Source organism: Micropterus dolomieu, linkage group LG13 (assembly GCF_021292245.1).
Source record: "Micropterus dolomieu isolate WLL.071019.BEF.003 ecotype Adirondacks linkage group LG13, ASM2129224v1, whole genome shotgun sequence".
Lineage (NCBI taxonomy): Eukaryota > Metazoa > Chordata > Actinopteri > Centrarchiformes > Centrarchidae > Micropterus > Micropterus dolomieu.
Window position 1 is genome coordinate 17669594 of NC_060162.1, and position 18938 is coordinate 17688531.

Genomic DNA, 18938 nt, shown 5'->3' on the forward strand with positions numbered 1-18938 from the left:
AGAAGTGAATACGAGCTAGAAGCGCAACTGAATGTACGGGAAGCCAAAAGGTTAAAAAAGGATTGTATTTTTTTCCGAAATCTAAGCGTTTTTTTATTTAATATTTTATTAGAAGCGAGTTTTCCCCATCTGTCAATTCAATCTAGATTATTTATTTTCAAATAAAAAAAAAAAGGAAAAAAAATAAAAAATAATAATGATTAAAAAAAAAACAATAAACAATAATATAAGGAACTCTTTTTTCATGACTCGAGTCATGTTTTTCTGTTTTGTTATTAATAGTAGTTTAGGTTATTGAGTGCTGTATTTAAGTGTTTTTACTTTTTGTATATTTTTTAATAAAAAAATGTTTTTTTCTCAGTCCTTCATATAGCCCATGTTTTTTTGTTTGTTTTTTATTTGGGGGGGGGTGCCTTTTTTCAGGTCAGAGCAACTGCCCTTCAAAATTCCTGTGCACGTCCCTGATCCCATGTGATGCTGTGGACTGAGAATATGCAGCTGACAGCTGGCAAGACCTGCACTAAACTTTTTTCCCCCTTAAAAACTGGCTTAAGTATAGTTATGATTAATACAAAGGCCTTCTGAATGTATTATGAGCATCTGTGAATTTCTTAGAACTTTAGTACATAACTTTAAATATAGTAACCTATCAAACTTAGTAAATAGTTAAAGCACATAGATAAAAGAAGAAATAATGCTTTTTATTTTTATTTTTCAGTAAGCTAATAAGCTAACTAATAATAATCATGATGTGTTCCTCATGTAAATTCACCCTTTAGCCCAGAATAATTATCGTAATTTGTTAAATCAAAATAAAACTGACTCGTGGACAAACAAATGATTCCCTTGACCTCATGTGCATTTAATTTTCTCGCAGCTCTTCCCCCACTGGCGATTACCCACGTGGGTCTCGTTAATCTGACGGACTGCACATGTTTAAGGATTTCTATCCGTGCCTGTTGCTGTCCCGCGGTGCCAGCTACCGGAGAACACCCCTCTCATCATTTAGAGAAACCAAAGGAGGAGACCGTATTTTACCACGATTCCAGATGCAACAAGGCGAGGCTTTATGTGGATTAGGAAGTAAACCAGTATATTTTTATTTTACAGTTGATCCTCTAAAGTCATAGGAGATAAAACTTCACCGGGAATCAGACAATGTAAGGATTTTCTTCCACCGCTTTTTTAACCGACTGCAGACAGGCACCAAAGCTGACCTCGGTGCGCACCAGAGGGGGGAGCAGAGCTGACGGCCAGAACCTGTAACTTTGTTGAAATGATGCTCAACTTTTTCCACCGTTCATTGTTCCCAGCTGTGGTAGTGGCTGTTCTCACAGCTGTTAAAGGTGAGCTTTATGGCGAGTTGCAAACCCTTTTCTGAATTTTATTTTATTTATTTAATTCTAAGTCTTAATTGCTTCATGCGTGTTGGAGCAGACCCAGGGAACATCTCCACACATGTTAAAATAACTGGGTTGAAAGTAGTTTAAAGGCTCCAGCTGTGTCTTAACAAGGGAACATTAATGGGGATGAAATGAGTATGTGCTCTTTGATATGCTTTGATGATCAAAACGCACAGGATATGCAAGATTTGCTTTATTGCCCACCCCCACCACCTTAGTTATGATTCTGATATCTACAAGATGGGGCAGTATACTGCTGTTTGCTTTATTCTATTATTAGCACATACTGTAAGCAGGCCCAACTAAAAGACTGTGCAGTGGTAATGTACATTAAGAGGTCTTTGAGAAGTGAGCCTTAAAATGTAGAACAGTTTAGAAACTGTTCACATTAGGATTATAAAACCATTTTGTTGAAGGATGTGTTTAGTGGACTGGCTGTGTAAGGAGGGCTGTGTTTTTCTATTTTTGAGGGATTTTATGGTTACTACACTTGCCCTGCGCCCATTTCATTGTCCCTCTATCTAAATGAAAGTGGCAGCATGCTCTCCAGTGTGCATTGGGTAGCCTCCTCTGTGGGATTAGAGGCCTGAAGCTGAGGCTGCACAGCTGTTTCTGTGGTTGTTGAAAACCTGCATGGGGAGTGTATGAAGTCACGGTGAGCTGTGTCTCTCTCTCTGTGATGCCAATGTCATGCGAAAAAACTACTCTTCGTGATTGCCTGGATTTATATCTGCTCGTGAAATCTGTGTGGACATTTTCAATGTACATAAATGTGGGACTGCTGTATTGCTGCTAGTGCAGGAATCAGCTGTGCAGCTGTGTCCTCAATGCAAGTGATATAGTTCAGCCTTTGATATCTTCCTTGCTTGGCCTCCATGAATATGTATGGCAGTCTTATCTTTCAGTCCAGTCACAGATGTGTGGCCTGTTGTGTCAGCGGGCCTGTCTGAGGTTGAACATTTGTAAGAGTAGTTTTAATATATGTAAAATAATTCATTTTTCTTCTAATGTCACAAGCCATTATACTTCATGGAATCCTGCCAGGACTCACCAAATAATTGTCTGATCTATAGATAATATGTTCACTGATGTGCAGCAGTGTACTTTACTGTTGCATGATGACACTTTTATTTTTAATGTGTGTCTCCCAGACCTGTGTTTACTAGCAACACATGAGTGTGTGAGCATTACCTATAGTCGTCATCTCAGTGTGAACTATGTCCTTTCCCCGTCAGTGTATGGTTAGACATGTTGCAGACTTGTTTTGAACCCGATTTTTCCATTCCAGTCCAAGTTCCAGTCTTAGAATGCAGGATATACTGCCATGTGATCAGGGACAGTTAGAATGAGGATATACAGTATATTAACAAGATGGATTTACAACCTTGGCACAGTACCCGCCGGTCTATTAAAAGGACTCTTGATAACAGCCAGCAAAAGTCTGTATTTAGATGAAATTCTAAATATTCAGACATTTCTCTCGTGCTTGGAGTACAATACCAACCAATAAAAGCACAAACATTTACCAAAGAATAATTTCCCAATTTAAACTGATTTTAATTCATTCCTGTTTATTGCTAAAAGCCAATAATCATCTAAAACCGAAAATCTCAGATATGGATAATCACCAAAATCTGATTAGATCATCTTTAGCTTTGGGCCCACCTGTCAACCAAATGTAATAGAAAATGGTCTGTTCTGAGGTAGACTTCAGAGACAACAGCAGTAACACAGTCTAATTAGTGGAGATAATAAGGGTACCATAGAATGTATTATTAATTAATATTTAAACTAACTCATTTTGTTCTGATAGCCCCAGGTTGACAGATTTACAGCAGGAAATAGGGCATTGAATTGAGACAGTTGAATCACCTATGCATTATGTTTCATTTAACTTTTGGCTTGCCTTAATTCTGCTGATATCATGCAAAAACCATGTGTACCAGCCAATATCTATTTTGGTATGTGAAAATTCCCTACAGCATCAGTCTGATCTCTGGAATCAACAAGACAGTTTTCGGAATAGTACATTTTAGTATCAACTCTGACATCTGTATTTTTTCATATATTTTCCTTTGCCCTCAGAAATAAAATTAATTTACATATAGATGTATTCATGCAATATGGTTTGAAAATCAAAAAAGAATGATATATCACTTGTAAGACCTTTGGGCGTACGGGTAGGGGTGGGGGTGGGGAGGTGGAGGCGGTTCTGCTTTGCCTTACGTTTGCCTTTTAGATAAGTTATTTTTATGAGGTAGGGAAAGTCAAATTCACACATTAATTCTAGAGGCCTTCAACACGGAGGATGGCAAATTACCAAGTGTCTTTGGCAGGAGGAAGTGGAAAAATGTCACATGCAGCATTCTGTTGGGACAAACAGTCATCTCATCGAAGTTACAAGAAGGGCTTTTTGCCATTCCCTTTGTTGCAGCGCAAAGAAGTAATTCATGGAGAGCAGAAAAATGTAATTTACAGGTATAACTGAGACATTTGGTGCACAGAATTCCATATAAGAGTTATGCTCATAGTATTGTTGTATTTTAGTACTAGAAATAATTAGGGAATTTATGTGGTTAATTCCCTGAAATAGAGCCATTTTACAGAAGTGACCATGTGGCAGACTTTCATTTGGCTGAACATTTAATCAGCGACCTGTGGATTTACCATAGGCCTAATTATTACCATCTGGTTACATGGTATGCAATAAAAATGACACTGTCTGGTCTTTTCCAAACAGTCCAACTACATTGAGTGCCATCATTAGACTGTTAAATCTGTGCTTCATAATACTTAGAAGTGAATGACTTTGGAGAAGCATTGTGTCAGTTTTCACAGGGGTTTGCTCAGGGTCATTTGAATAGTCTCTTTTACAGACACGTAAAGCCAGGGTTTGCAGTCACATGAAATGCCAGCGTGAGCAAAAATGTTTGGAACAGAAAGCTGTTTAAAAAATGACTTTATGCTCTTACATAGCAGTTATGATGGTCCTAAAAATGAATGATCTTAATTACAGTTGTTCAACAGTGCAGATCAGTCCGTTACCTAGCACAGTTTAACTACTAAAGGCCAAATCTTGAACTGTTCCAACCCATTTTTGTGCCTAACATCTCTCTCTCCTGTTTGTCTGTCTTCTCACATTCCATGCCTTCCCTTTTTACAGTGCAGGAGCTACATGTGGAAATGAGACATTTTTGATGTATCCACAAGTCACTACTTTACCCTGAGTCTCACCTGCCCTTGGTTCCTTGAGATGACCAAACTGCCCTCACCAATATTTCTTGATCCCTCTAGCACCCAACTTATCACATGTTTCGCCAGACATGATCCCTTTGTCAACCATTCATCTTCCCGCCATACCGATAAAATGTTCTCAGTTAAAGTGTCTGATTCTGTAAGTGGCAACTGTGTGTATCTTCATTTCCAACCTTACACTGAAAGGTTGAGTTTAAGCAGCAGTAGAGTAGATATTGCACTAATGTCTAAATTCTCCCCTCCCAGTTGCTGAAAGTCAGGTGGTTGCTGAGGACATTTGGATGTCCTCCACCTCATCTCCAGGTTATCCCACCGTCAACTTTAAGGTGCTCAATGTGAACCACGTGTTTCTGAGGCAGAACAGTCCAGAGCTGTCAGGGAACTCCAGCATGAAGGCTCATGCTCAAACTTTTGTCATCACTGGTCCAGGTGCTGGGCTTCTCCAGCCATCTATCAACGCTTCATATGGCCCCCTGACTGTAGATGCCCCAATACCTCCAGACCAGCTCCTCAGTGGGCGCAAGATTCTGCCAGTCATTTTGGTCCGCCAGATTCGTTCCTCATCCCCTGTTGTCAAGATTCTCTTCCACATGCCCACAGAAAGTGGCATTACTGTTGGGCAAGAGAGGATGGGGTTGGGAGAAGATAATGGGAGCACTGGAGCCAACGCAAAGGATGGAGCTCACTGTGTGACGGCTTATGCATTCTGGGAGACAAGGGAAGTTCGTGGGGCATGCCTGGTGTCTCCAGGTGGATTCTGTGTGGCACATCTGAAGCCAGAACCCACCTGGTTCAGCTCAGCTAGCCGATCAGACAGCTCTAGCAGGGAAGCAGGAAGAAACGAGGGAATTAAGGGGCTTCAGGGGAACCTTGTGGAGGTCTACTTCCAGAGTCGGAAGGATCAGACGGGCCGGTGTACCCCGCAGGATAGCCTGCAACGTGTAGGAGTGGGAAGAGGAAGAGACTCTGGGGGATCAGGGACACCGATGAAGCGGATAGGAAGTGTCAGTCTGCTCAGAACTCCACCAGGGAACCCGATCTATTTTCGACTGAGGCTGGGAGGCGCTGTGGTGATCCAGACTTCTTCTAAGCCTCTGAAGACCACAGACATCGCAACTTTCTATGTCTTCCTGGCAAGCACATCTACCCTGGAAAATTTCACTCTCAGGTGAGAGATTGTCACTCTTTTTTCTTTATCAGGCTGCTTTTGAAGAAATTGATTGACATTTTGGGAAATAGGCTTTTCCCCGCAGATGAGCCCTTGCAGTTTACCGGGAGGTGGGGGGTGGGAGGTAGACTATTTCCTGGCCTTGAACAGGGACTTCCTGAAGTCTTCACTGAGCCTCACGATGATGATGATGAGACCGAAACCCAAAAAATAGCGCACCACACTACTACAAAACTACTCGTTTTTACACTTTCTTTCTTGACAGACAAGATATACATGTCCATTAGTGAGCTTTAGAGGTACTAATAGGATTTGCTGCCTTTGGACAGAGCCAGGCTAACTACCCCCCCCCCCCCCCCCCCCCCCCCCCCCCCTTTTTTTTTTACTACTGGCTGTAGCTTCATGTTTACAAGACAGACATGAGAGTGTCCATGGATGTTGTTAGGCCTATTTTAGGGGGGCTGAAGCTACCCTAAAATGGTAAACATGTTTTAATGCCAAACTTTACTCCATATGTGTGCAGCATGGTGTGTTATTTAAATAATGACAATGAATTACCCGAACATTTCAATCCGTGTATCATTTGTTCATATATAGTTTGCCGAATTAACTGATAACAGTTAATTTTTGCTGTGTACCATTGGATGCACTGACAACTATCACTAAATTACTTCTTAATTCTACTTATAATCTTAATAACCGGAGGATTCTCAGGCAAGTTCCCATTCCTGTCCCAGTAGCTACACGCATGCAGTGAGTTACATTGTTTAGCCTACTGAAATACACACAAATGGGAAGCTTTGTTGTAACACAAATTGGACACATTAAATAGGCCATCAAAATCAATATTCCTGGTTTGGTTTTAAAAAAGAAAAACATAAACTGATGTCTGTATTTTTTTGATTTCTTTTTTTCCATTCTGGTTTTAAAACGAAAAAAACTACGATCAACTGCAAACAAACTGCAAGTCGAGATGTCTTTCAGGTCTAGTTATTTTACCAGGTCAAAACACAAGAGTCTTACTTCAAGTTGCATCTTCCTTCCTTCCTTCTTTCTGTTAATTTCTACATTAAATGTTTTTGGCATTTTTATATTCATTCGCGTATTATTCTATAGAGGTTATACTCACTTTAAATGAATTCTGCTGGTTGTTTTGCATGCCTACAGTAGTGGTAATGTTGATGCCACAGATGTCGGTGCTGAAACCTGGATCTGCTGTTTTAGTAGAGAATAAACTAATATTACACTGAACCAGGATAACTACATACTGTAGTATGCCAACATCAAATTTTGGCCCTATATAACCAAATACAGCAAGAGGGTGTTTAGCGTAAATGCCATTCCCAGAAAACATTATAATTATTCAACTATGTTGCTGAGTTTGCAAAGGACAGAGTTTAGGAGGAGTAACATAAAATTTAATTGTCACTGAAACATGCGAAGCAGAAAAAGAGACTGAAACCAAGTTGAATCATCATGATGTACAGTATATCTGAGCATCGTCAGAAAGTATAAGCTCCATGCATTTAAATGGTTACTTAAGGCCCTTAAATACTGATGGGGCATGTCATCAAGGCCATTCAGTATAACGCTTGGCCACCAACATGACTTGTGTTGTCTGCCAGTTTCACTGGCTTCATAAATTACTGACATGTTATATCCTGTCTACCTCAACTTTTCAGTTAGTGTGGGAGTTATGGAGAGCACTCTTCCATAAACAAGGAAATAATTGGCAAATGATTCACCGGTTTTCATATCTCAACATCCCACTAACATTTCAACAAGGTTCTCGAGGTATTTGACTTCATGCATAATGCATCTATTTAATGGAGCAGGAAAACAAATAACTAAAATCTTCCCGACTCCTTTGGGTAAAAGTGAACTTAATATAAAAGCAGCCCTGCCACACTGTAACACACAGTTCAATCTGTTTCAGAGTTTTAACTTACTGCCTTTTGATGCACATCAATGGGTGGAGTAGGATTGTTTTTATCAGAATGCTTCAGATCAGTAAACTGTAAAGCCATCGCTGTGAGGTTTGCGTTTCCAGTCTTTACTCAGCTTAATGGTTTTGTTTGAAACGCAAGACAACTTTCTCTCTTAATCCCATGATTTAGTAATATCATGCTACAAACAACATACCAACCATGCAGTAATCTGTAGTAGGATGCGGGCAAATGGAGAGGAATGTTAAGATATTAATCCATAGGGAACATACAGTAGTTAAACCTGTGGCTGTGTGTCAGTCAATACCACTATATCAGACGTTCCAGACCATCCACAAACACAAACATGCCTTCGCACACACACAAACACACAGACCCAGTGACCTGAATGTAGCTTCGCTTGCATTGCTGAAATCAGAGGATTGGTAGAGAGACGCTGACTCTGTAACATCTGCTGTTGTTTTGACTATTTGGAAGGATTTACAGCCTTTCTACCTGAAATTCCCCAAACTCTGACTCACTGACCGTACCACTAAAGTTCCTCCTGTCAGGTCAGTGATTTCAGTCCATGTATTTCTGACCTGTTGCCACATCCAGATTGAAATTGGACAAGAGGACTGGACTGAGTCCAGCGGTTAAGTCCATGTGAAGGCTAGCTCTGAGGAGCTTGGCAAAGTGATTGATTCCTCCTGGGAGAAATCCCTGCTCTACTTCACTCTTTGGCCCAAGATTGAGTCCACTCCAGCAGGGTTAGGCCAGATAATCTGTGTCCCTGATTGAAAATGAATCAAGAAGTTAACCCTTTGGGGGAGAGATGACCAGGATTAACTATGTACGTGTGTGTGTGTGTGTGTGTTTGTGTGGTTTGCAAGGTCATCATGCCCACCTGTGCTTGGAAACGAAACAATTGTCATTAAACATTCCATCAGATCAAACATTTTGTGAGCTTGTATTTAGGTAAAAAAGAACAGTTCCAGCTTTCACATTTTTAAACAGAGAGACTGACGGACTTTGGTAAAACAGCAGTGAAGAGTTGTTCAGTTTACAGGTCAATATCCACTCTGTCCCCCATGTGTGGTCATGAACTGTGGGTAGAGGCTGAAAAAGACAAAGAGCGAGAATAGAGTTGCCGAAATGAGGTTTCTCTGCAGGGAGGCTCTTGTTTGCTTGTGGGCGAGAAAGTCAGTGATCCAGGAAGATCCTGGCATTGAGTTACTGCTCCTCTGCACTCAACAGCAGCCAGATGAAGTGGTTCGTACCCCGGGGAAGGATTGCCATTAGGCGCTGTTGTCATTGGGATGCTCAGCTGGAGAAGCATCAATGAGTAAATAGATGTAAGTAGTTATATTGTTAAACAGTAGAAAAAATATATATCATATGTTACAATTGTCCTTGATTGAAACATAATCTGTTAGCTTGCTCTCCACTAATTATCCTGTTTAAAAAAAAATTAAGATTGACTGAAATTAGGAAAACAACAGATCTAGTTTTTTTCTAGTTTAGTTTTTTGAGTTATTTTCTTGATCTGCCAGCTTTATCTCTACAAATAGATCAATGTTTATATTTATTGTATTTAAAATATTCAGTCAAATTGTAAACTGAAAACAAAACACAAATATTTTGCCTTTAACTACAAAGTTTTGATCCAGAAATTGATCGCTGGATGTCTTTATGTCCAGCATTTGTTGAAATGTAAGCTTATCAAATTTTTTCAAAGACCAATTGTGTGTGTGTGTGGAGGGACATATGCATATACAATGCATATAAATAGAAAAATAAGCACGTCTACAACGATTTCCAAGTATATTATACTAATCTACATTAACTTTGAGTCTTCACTTTTACTATCAGACCATGAATTGGCTTGGCTTGAGGGCCACTGCTAGAATGTAGAAAACGGGCACTTCTACTAAATCCTAAATGTGTGTCGTAACATGCTGATGGCAGGAACAGAATATGTGGTAGACATAATAAAGGTGTAGATCTGTCATTTCTGGTATCAGCAGATGAGACAGGTGGTGGAGGTTTATGGTATTGTGAATGTGTTTACCTTAGCATTCGTTTTTATAGTTTTGCTTTTTTTGTTTTCGTTCGGACAATAAACATTCCGAGATTGTTTCGGTGGTTTCAGTCCAGTGGCATTTGCAGTTTGCAAACCTAATATGACACCTCATTGAGGTTAAGGTTTTTCAAATTATTCTTGGCATGAATAGCCTGCTGATAAAACTGCAGAACCTGAGTGATGCTCTTGAGTAAGCATGGGCTGAATTCCCTCTGGAACGTTTCCAGCACCTCGTTGAATCCCTGCCATGAGGAAATTGGTCTGTTTTGGAAACACATAGCTAGGTGTCTGTCTGTGTGAGTGCAGATTAGTGAATCATTGCATTTAAAACGTGGGTCAGAAGTGTTTTGTGTCCCGTGTATCTCTTCTCAGGCTACGGCTCAAATAACTCCTCTTTGACCCTGTCCAATGATAATTGACATAACAATTTAGCAGAGGGACATCTGCTTTAAAAAAACACAACGGCTTGGTAACTGTTCGACCACCGAGACTGTCTGGTCCACTCACATTATTTATAATAAGCGTTCTATCTCTTGTAGCAGAGTGGTGAGTCTGAATCAGACATCTGATTAACTGATTCCCACTTGTCCCCAGGGCTAATGGCAATAAATACCCCTGCTAATTCTCAGTCTGCCGCCACCATGCGACACATCAGTCTGTCGATGACTCCCCTCGCTAGGCACAACATGAATGACTAAACACACAAACAAACATAAACAAAACATGCGCATGTATGCACAGAAAAAGCATGCTTTTGCAAGCAAATACACACAGTCCTTAGTACCCTCCCACATGCTTTCCTGTACACAGACAACAGATCTTTTACAAATGTTGGATTGTAGATACAAAAGACACAGATGGTCATTATTTCTGTTGAGCATTAGAGCATTTTTACACTGTATTGTTCTTTTACTTTACACAACTCCCATCAAACCTTGGATAGTAAATAAGGGAGCATTTGGGAGTAAAATTCACACTTTGCACTAACTGGACTATGTATCTATATTTCTATATTTCTATATTTACTGCAGGGCAACAGCAAAAACGGGCCTGTCATTTAGTGCAGCGCGACCCAGTGACTCTGCGCTGTGGGACATCGTAGTGGAGCCTGGCAGAGGAGCAACTCCCAACACTGTCTCTGTTGTCTGTCAGAGGAAGGTTGCAGTCACCGCAAAGAGGTCAGTCCAGTGTTAGCGGTTTGTGTGTTTTGTAGTTTATCTACACATAAAAATCTTATCAATTCTTGTTGTCTCTTATTGTCTTATTTCTGAGATTTCTATAATCTCTGCTGCTTCCATAAGGAAAGTTGATCAGTTATCATGAACAAAAATCCTTTCAGTGTTGCTTTGCAGAGCATTAGCAAATGGAAAGTGAATGATTTTTATTTTCCAGAGGAAACGTAATCATTTGGGGCCCTGTACTCTGTGAGCACACAGTTTTGCTTTTGTCTGTGTAAAAGAATGTGTTATGGCATCCGTTCTCACAGACTTGCATTTGTCAGTAGAGATGAGAGAGTACATGCGCTATAAGAAATGAGTTTTAAAAATGTATACCCACTCTGCTGCCCTTTTTTGTGCAGGAGTTATTCTGACAAAAAAAATCCTGACTGACCATCTAACACTCATTTCCAGTGTCAGTACAGTGTCTGACAACTACAGAATATTACCATGACACTGCAGGAACAAGAACATTGCAAGTCTCCGGCTGTGTTTAGTTTTAGGTTGCACCGAAGCTGTTAATGGAACGCAGTAATGCTCAAACATTAAGGATGGCTTCCGGTTTGCAGTTCAGGAAAAAAAGACTTTAGCTTAGCTTAGCTTAATCAGTTACTCAGTTCAGTTCAGTATTTTTTTTCTTGAAACAATTATTTTGATCATTTATTAAAATGATTACAACAACTACTTCACCCCAGCACCACACAGAAAAAAACCCATATGCACCTTTTTACACTAAGTTATACAGAAAATAAATGCATTTGTTAGTAAAAAGTAAAAAACGTCAAGAAAGAAAGACAGACAGGAAAAACAAAATTAAATCAGGGGAAATTGGCTTAAAATTATTTTCATATAATCCTGGTATCTTGTACCCTCCCTTTTCCGCTCCACATTCATATGGCTATGACATCTCAAATAAATTCTCCTAACCTATACTCCCAGATATGATCTTAATTCAGATAGATGGTCAATTGGGAACTTCACTTACTTCAAAGAAAATTTACTGAATGCTTAGTCCCATTAGTTATCATCTCCATTAGGGTCACCCGTTTTACTCTCCAAATGGCTTTCATGTGAGAAAAACAGTAGCAGCAAATAAATCAAATTACTGTTGACGTGCTTGCACTATCGATTTAATAGTAAATTAATATTAATTTCACAGCATTTTTCACTGCCTGATTTACCTGTTACAACTGGTGTGTATCAGGTTTGCCTAATTCTGGTGGTGGCACATATCAACAGCCACCTCTGCCCAGCAACCTCCCGCCCACACAGACCCACTTATCCGTAATCATCCATAATCACGGCTACGTTATCCAGGCTTAAGCGCTTGCACATTCAGAAGGGGAGATTAGGAAGAGAGATATTCCAAGTCGCGTCCCTTGTACTGAACTCCCACCAGGACACACACACACACACACACACACATACACACGCACACACTCCTACCACTGTGTTTGAACTGATGATACGTCCAGGGATTTAAAGTCCCCCCTAATAGATGGATTTCCAAGAAATAGGGGCATTAACCCCTTCTGTGTCTAGCTCTCATGCAGCCTCTTGCAGTATTTCAATATGAATCCTTTCAATCTGTTTTGAAATCTGTCGATTTCCTTTATGAAAATACGGGAAGGACAAAGACCAAGTGGACATTTTAATTTAATTTAGTGTGGAACGGGTTTATTTTCTATGCTTTCAGGTATATTTGCCCAAGACACACATGAGTTCAGGCATGTGTAAAGGTACAAAGACACAGATTAGACATTAACTTGATTTAATTCCGTACAATATTTCAACAAAATAAATTTCAAATTTTGTCTAATTGTACATTTGGCATATGAAGTTCAACACTGGATCAATAACCCTCAATGGATGCTGTTAAAGGAATACAGTAGTTGGACATTTTGGGAAATACGTTTATTTGAGAGTTAGATGAGATGATTGATATCACTCCTATGTTTGTACAGAAAAAACAGGATGCAGCAAGTTAGCTTAGCTTAGATCAAAGACTGGAAACTGCGAGCCTGGCACTGTCCAAAAGTTTAAAAAAATCCTCCTACCAGTGTTTCTTAAGATTTACCACTTTACCACTTTTTAAACCACATTGTAAAATGTAAATGTAATAAGCAATTTGTAGTTTAACAGTGTCCCCCTTGTTTCCAGTCTTGATGCTAAGCTAAGTTAGCCAGCTGTTGGCAGGAGCTTCATACTGGGCTTGCAAATACAAGAGTGGTTTCAATCTTTTAAGGGTATTGGTAATAACTGCAATGTTGGTTTGCTATCCTTCATCTTTGTTGGGCTTTGTTGAGAAATATTCTTTATGGTCTCCATTTTTTGCTTGTCAGGTCTTGTTATGAGGTTGTCAGTGAAATGACTCAGCAGCAGTTTCCCTTTGTGGAGCTTCAACATGACATCACTGACCCTCTGTGAGAGGCCTCGAGTAGTTCAGGAGAATCTCAGCCTCAGAGATGTCAAACAAACTGAAATTGTTTAAATAAGCCGAAAAGAAAAGTCCTAATTGAACTCACGAGTCTACTGCCTGGAGCATCAGCTTTAGAATACTCTTCTTTCTTTAAAAAAAAAATGTGGTCAATACTTTTAAACTTTAACTACACAGTCAACAGCTTATAGATGCACACAAGAAAAAAAAGAAGAAGACATAACCTCATAACGGCCTCTGTTAATTAATTTGGTACTCTTCTTTTCTTCCTGCACAGCGATCAGTCTTTGAGTTCCTTTTGATAAAGCATAAATATTTTTAAATGTTCATACTGGTATGTGTTTGTCTTTGTTGCTGCTGAATTTAATAATTGTCACTTTTTTTAAAATGTGGGTTTTAGCCATGTGCTGTAGAGATTCATTGTTTTGCTTTATGCAAAGTTTTGCTACACATCAAAGTGCCACAGCTCCATTCACATTCTGCTCTATTTTCCCTTTGATCAGTTCCTTCTGGCAGGTATGCAGGCACACACTCTCTCCAGCATCAAATAACATCACATGCCATTTCTTTGACAATCCTTTGACCAGAATACTTGGCTCGAGTCTCTGCCAGCTCACTTAATCTTCCTTCCACATTCTCACCTTATTCTTCCATCTGCTGATGAAAATGAGACCTCTTGTGTATTGCGTTCACTTTTGGTTCAAACTCTACAGATTTTTTTTCACAAATTTCAGAGTAATTTCTTTCTTTTTCATATTCATAGGCAGTGTCTCTCCAAGGAACCCAAGAGAATACACACCTCCAATCACAGCGCCTTCCGCAAAGCATCTTTGTCTCTTGACACCAGTCAGACAAAAAAGTTATAATAACAATATTTAGCAGGGTAACATTAGGTTTCTGTTGGATTTCTAACTGATTGAAATTACACCTTTTTGTCTTGATTATATAACTGCTTCTTCTAGTAATTTAACAGTAGACTGAACCGACATGACTGTAATTTAACTTCATATAGTGTGCTAACAATATCTTAACACTCTCCAATATTATCATCAAAATGAACTCTACATTTGAACTTGTCATAAAACTTGAACTATCTGTGGGCAGAGACTAAGTACTAGTTCATGTTTCATTGCTCTCCACAATTAACCCTTCGATTAAAATCCCATTTAGTTTTATTACGCATTTTCCTGTTATATATATATATACACACACAGTATAACCGTTTTGCTCTCTCTACATCTGAATTAATAGTAAATGTGAAACAGCATTGCCTTTATTGACATTACATGCACAGAATGGCAGGCTCTATGTTTTATTAGGAATGCTGTTTGTATTGTTTCAGTGAACATTCAACCTAAAACATAATAGTTTTGATTTTAAAGTGTACGTATGTCTCCAAGAACTATCTGATTGCAATATTTTAAAGCAAGACTGTCACTTTTAAAAGAAGAAATAGCAAATTCTTGATCCTACAAACGAAACACTGAATGTAAAGGCATTAAAACCACCTTTGCTCAACTAAATCCACTCACATATGGCGGCTAATAATAGCTAATGTTAGAAAACTTTAGATAGATTTTGCAGTCAGTTCACTGACTCTTGTTGACTTGTGCCACTGTTACACTATGTTTTAGCATCTTGTGGCCATGTTGGCTGCTGTTCAGCAAAGGTTACCAAGGCCTGCTTTAACTTGTCTAACCATATTGTATTTTAAAAACATTTTCTCTAAACAGGGGTCTTCTGGAAGTTTTACAACTGGACTTTGTTCCAAAAGATGTTTCGGAGCAGGCTGAGAGTCAGATGATCTCCTGGCGTCTGGAGTTGATGGGGAACATCAAGGATGTGGGCATAATGCGGATATATACAACTCAGCGAGACTATGTAGGGTTGGCACCTCTGGTCATGGTGAGGATGATGTCTTTATTCATTTCTCTGCTGTTCAAAATGTGGACTTTATAGTTCATATTTATGCTTCTTAAAATTACATTACACATAGAAGCACTGCATTCACCCCTACAGTTAATTGTTGCTTTTGAAATTAACATCATGTCAGCTAGTCACTTTTGTTACCGATCAGTTTTTTTATTCAGTTTTTCTTCCATGTCAAATTATTATAGGTCTGCAAAGCAGAGTTTGATAAGATTCAAATCACCTGTTTGCAAAAGACACACTGTGATTGCAGTATTATCTATGATATATTAATACTGTTTTTTATGTTTCGACTAATTTCCTGCTGCTATGTATACTCATCTCAAAAACCTTTTATTATGAGACGACCACCAGAAATTACAAGGTACATGCATTTCTGTCTTTGACAGGAGATTCAGTATGCTATTTCATGGTACAATAGTCAACATGAATCAAACAAACATTGGGGAGCTTCATGTTTCATCTCAGTTACAAGATTCAGATGAGGGGTTAAAGAACTTTTTTCTTCGGTTAACAGTGGAGTGAATAGATTTATTTTAGCTTTAGGAGGCTGTGTCTCTTTTCCTTTAAAATGAAATTAGTGTAGCTTTATATTTATAGCAGAACAAATTTCTGTTCCATATGTGAAGCACAGAGCTTGCAGAAACATCGGACGTCAAGATCTCACAGTGTGGCGCTGCCAGCGCCACAGAGCGCTTATATTGCTTTCTGATTTTGTGCTACCCCTGATCCAGTGGCTTATGTTTGGGTCAGTGTCGCAGTCTGAACTAGATCATGTCCTTTTGGAATTGCGGTCAGCAGCTGTCAAGCCGAGAGAGGTCAGAATATGAAGCTGCCTCGGAACATCTGCCGAGTGTTCAGGAGGAAAAAATTAAAACTGATGAACCAGGGCTTCTTACACACACACACACACTGCCACTACCTATAATAGATTAACCAGACTTTATCAGAGATCTTATGAACTGGGAAGTAGTTGTAAATCCATGTTGGAAGAGGACTTAAAGTGTAAAAATAAAACCACATCAGGCTTGATGACAACTTGTGGGATGTATAAGAGCTAAGCTGCTGCTAAGCAAAGATGTAAAGTACAAAGTGGCAAAATGTGTTGGAAGATTAGAAATGAAATCAGGCTTAGATGTTTGAGTGGTGATACTGTATGGCCAATATAATACAGTAGAAGACTTATTTTCATCCAGGTGTGTGAATTTGTGACATACAGACATGTACTGGATTATCATCACAGAGATATTATATATTTTTTTAGCACATCTGTCCAGTTTCTGCATGCATCAGTGTGATTTAAACGAAGCAAGTTTGTGAGCCCGCAAGTGTTTTAATCCCTGTGCGTCTTGCTAACACCCTCTGCCTGTCATCCCTGACCCAATACAAATAGTAATGATTGTACTCTATAATGCATTAGTCTAGCAGGATATTCAGACAACTTTCTCATGTAAGGCATAAAGCCTGCCTTCTTTCTATATATTTTCAACCTTACAATAAAGGGCTAGTAGATTAGAGCAAATCTGCTTTGTTTTGTACTTACCCAGAGCAAACTTGATAATGTTGGATTTTTTTTCTCTGCGTGCAGTTTGAAGTTATACTGAACATGTTGAATGATAAAATCAAGTTCAACTTAACGTAAAGCTTAGTTCAATAACTACCGCCCTGTGGCACTCACCCCCACTCTGATGAAGTGCTCTGAGAAACAGGTTCTTCAGCACATAAAGAACAACATCCCAGCCAGCCTGGATCCTTACCATTTTGCATTCAGAACCAACAGATCCACAGAGGATACCATCTCCACTGCCCTCCACTAAGCCCTTGCACACCTAGAGAAAAACAAGACCTACATCAGAATGCTGTTTGTAGATTTCAGCTCAGCATTCAACACAATCTCCCCCATGAAACTTATCAGCAAACTCAGCACTCTGGGTTTAAATACAACACTCTGCAACTGGATATTGGACTTCCTCACAAACAGACCCCAGTCAGTTCGGATTGGCGAACACACCTCCTCCACTTTAGTGCTCAACACTGGAGCCCCCCAGGGCTGTGTGCTCAGCCCCCTCCTGTTCATGCTGTACACTCACGAATGCATACCCCGACATGGAGAGAACTCTGTTGTGAAGTTTGTGGATGACACTACCATCATTGGCCGGATTTCAAACAACGATGATACTTCATAACTGCTCACAAGATCAGTGGTGCCCATCTCCCGAGCATCAGTGATATCGGTGAGGTGAGGTGCCTACTCAGAGCCCAAAGGGTACTAATGGACAGTACCCACCCCAGCTACAGCCTGTTCACCCTGCTGCCTTCTGGGAAGAGATATAGAAGTTTCAGCTGCCGCACCACCAGACTGCAGAGCAGCTTTCCCCCCCAAGCTATCAGACTCTTAAACTCTAATTCAACCTCAGCACTGCTCCATTGATTATAGTTTATTTCTGTTTACCAATTTTTATAATTGATTTTGCATTGATGTATATTGTCTGCTATGTTGCAGAAGGGAGTTACAAAACTCAATTTCACTCTATAACTTGTTATGTTGTGACAATAAACCTACCAACCTACTGACCTCTATGGGATCAGGTAGCAGCTCCTCTATAATACACCTTATTCAGCATCAAGGGAACCTAGCATCCAAAATTTCATTCAACAATATATTATTGTTTGGAACTAGCCTATTTTATCTGTTGCTTTGGCTGCTGTGGTGTTTGATTATCTCAATTCCTTGTTATTTTTGACAGTACAGCATGTGCTGTAGTTAGAGTAGATGTTCATCTTTCAAGTTTAATGCATTTTTAACCAGCCCCGAGGTTGTACTGCATAGTCTGGACTCAAGCATGCTAACAAAAAGGCTAAAACCCAGGGGTGCTATTATCATGTGCTATCATCAGGCGCTAGTGCTTCTCTTAAGGCGTCTCTTAAGGCATCGGGGAGTTGAGGTTTACTTATTGCACAGCCTTGCTGGATATCGTTACTCTTTACTTATCTTTCATCTGATATCCAGCTATTAAGACAAGCTAGGCTATCTCACTTTTGACCTATATACACTACACAATAAAAACGCATCCACATGTTTTAGTTATCCCAAAATAACTAATGAGTAAAATTGTCGCACTGTACCTTACACAGAATACTAACCAGCTCTTGATCTGCCTTGTGCTTTCTGCACAGAACACTGATATTTTGAATACTGCGGTGCTGACGGGCAAAATGGTGTCTGTCCCTGTAAAGACTCTGGCTGTGGAGGCTGATGGCTCAGTCACTGATGTGACCAACTACACCAGCTGTAGGTCTACAGATGAGGATGTACTGAAGGTAAGCCATTACAACCACAAGCTTGGATCAACTTGGATTGAGATGCTTACACAAACATTTCCATGTTGCTTGAAATAACACATAGGAAGTATTTTGCTAGATATTGCATTTGTAATCAGGAATAAACCTTTTTTTTTTTTGCACTGCCAGAATTGTGATGTAACTCTCCAGTGTATCTTGCAGATATTACATTACAGTGG

General features: G+C 39.6%; 1 protein-coding gene across 2 annotated transcripts in view; it reads left to right on the forward strand.

Annotated features, from left to right (window-relative positions):
• Window positions 1-991: 991 nt before the first annotated feature.
• The window catches only part of si:dkey-1d7.3 (transmembrane protein 132C), a 31533-nt gene continuing 13586 nt past the window's right edge, over window positions 992-18938 (forward strand). Inside the window, exons 1-6 of one of the 2 annotated variants that reach the window (XM_046067797.1) lie at window positions 992-1346; window positions 4567-4797; window positions 4905-5826; window positions 10866-11012; window positions 15222-15393; window positions 18595-18738. In XM_046067797.1, the coding sequence (XP_045923753.1) occupies window positions 4940-5826; window positions 10866-11012; window positions 15222-15393; window positions 18595-18738 (1350 nt within the window). In that variant the 5' untranslated portion in view covers window positions 992-1346; window positions 4567-4797; window positions 4905-4939. The remainder of the gene's footprint in view (window positions 1347-4566; window positions 4798-4904; window positions 5827-10865; window positions 11013-15221; window positions 15394-18594; window positions 18739-18938) is intronic. The other variant, XM_046067796.1, reaches the window with a different exon arrangement.